Source organism: Calidris pugnax, unplaced genomic scaffold (genome assembly GCF_001431845.1).
Source record: "Calidris pugnax isolate Ruff unplaced genomic scaffold, ASM143184v1 scaffold219, whole genome shotgun sequence".
NCBI classification, from domain to species: domain Eukaryota; kingdom Metazoa; phylum Chordata; class Aves; order Charadriiformes; family Scolopacidae; genus Calidris; species Calidris pugnax.
Genome location: NW_015094507.1, coordinates 1,014,378 through 1,016,015, shown reverse-complemented (window position 1 = coordinate 1,016,015; position 1,638 = coordinate 1,014,378). Strand labels below are relative to the sequence as shown.

Sequence of the window (1,638 nt, the reverse complement as noted above, 5' to 3'; positions counted from 1 at the left end):
TATGTCTTCAAGGTTATTTAATAGTAAACAAGTGCCGTCAGGAGGAAAGCAACCCACTGGCTGGGGCAGCACCGGCTGGAGAAATCCAGAAAGCCCCTTCCCAGCCTTATTTCTACAGCTCCATGCCATCTCGGAGACGCAGCCTTGCTCTTGACCCACCAGGGCTTCAAACATCTGGCTAAGTTTCTAACAAGGTGACAGTCTTTCCCGCACGGTGTTTGGCTTAACTTCACCTGGGGTAATGCTCCGTGGGGCCCTCGGTGCGGCTTTGGAGGCAGAGCAAGGAGAGCCAGCCCTGTCCCTCGCCCAGCTGGAGGAAGAGGAGGAGGAGGAGGAAGAGGAGGAAAATAATATTCCCGAGGCACAACCTGTGCCGGGTGGGAAAATCTCTGCCTGGAGTTTGGGAGCAGGGAAGAGTTGTCCCAAACTTTCCGCCTTCTTCTCTTCTCCCCTTCCTTGCGCTGTAAAAAGGGGAGAGAAAACTCGGAGGGGCTGCTTCTCTCGGCTCTCTCCCTTGATTTTATTTCATTCTTTTATTATTATTTTTTTTAAATTATTATTTTTTTTCCATTTTAACTTTTTTTCTCGACGGCATCGAGCGCTTGCTCGAACGGGGCGACTTGCAAAAGCAGCTCCTAGGCCCTTTGCGATGGGAGCGGAGGGAAGTTTAAGAGCTTTTTAAAAATCCCCCCTCCAAACACTGAGGAGACGAGAGGGTGGAGGGGGGGTTAAAAAATAATAATAATCATAATTAAAAAAAAAAAAAATCACGTCGTTCCATTTCTTTATCGGTTTATCTGTAGGGTTGGTTTAAACTCAGCGGTGGGCGAGACCCAGGGAAAAAAAATATATATATAAAGAAAAAAAATGAACTCCCTGTTATAAATATACATATTATATACGTGTGTGTGTGTGTGACCACGCTTATTTATTTATTTAAATTATTAAACGGCCGAGGGAGCCAGATGCACCCGCAGCCTTTCTCCCGGGGAGGCTTTTAAAGCCGGGAGAGCCCCAAAAAACACCTGGTTTCCCCCCTCTCCCGCCGCGGATCGGGGCTGGGGGGGCCACGGACAGGCTGGCTGGGCGCTGGGTGGCTTTAGGGGCTCTTTCCCCACCCCCCCACCACCACTTTTTTAATTTAAATGTAGGTTGTTTCTGCTTTTCTGGGTTTGCTGTTGCTTGTATTCCCCCCGCCCCGTTTTGCTCCCAGCGAGTCCTCCAGCAGAAAATGGGAATTAAAAGCATGAAAGGCAGAAGTGTACAGCCAGAAATTGTAAAATTTATTAATTTTTTTTTTTTTTTGGGGGGGGGTGGTGGTCCTAAAAGCAAGGAAAGTTCATTCAAAATGGCTGCTGGAACCGGCTTGGTTTTTAAAAAATTATTATTATGATTATTATTAGCTTGTTCTAAGGTTGTATTTAACAATATCCCGACGCCACCGAAGGGCCGGGGAGATGCGGAGCCGGTACCGGGAGGCGGCGGAGGGTACCGGAGCCCCCCTCGGTGGGTTCCCCCCTCCCCATTAACGCCGCTGCGGGACTAACTATTGTTGTGTTTGCTTATTTTTTTTCCTTTCGTTCCGATATATTTTTGTTGTTGTCGTTTATTATTATTATTATTACTTTTATTATTCCT

General features: G+C 47.2%; 1 protein-coding gene across 1 annotated transcript in view; it reads left to right on the top strand.

Annotated features, from left to right (window-relative positions):
• Positions 1–1,638, top strand: part of MEIS1 (Meis homeobox 1) — a 127,990-nt gene that overhangs the window by 13,689 nt on the left and 112,663 nt on the right. Inside the window, exon 2 of the mRNA XM_014964414.1 lies at positions 1,404–1,506. Within this exon, the coding sequence (XP_014819900.1) occupies positions 1,404–1,506 (103 nt within the window). The remainder of the gene's footprint in view (positions 1–1,403; positions 1,507–1,638) is intronic.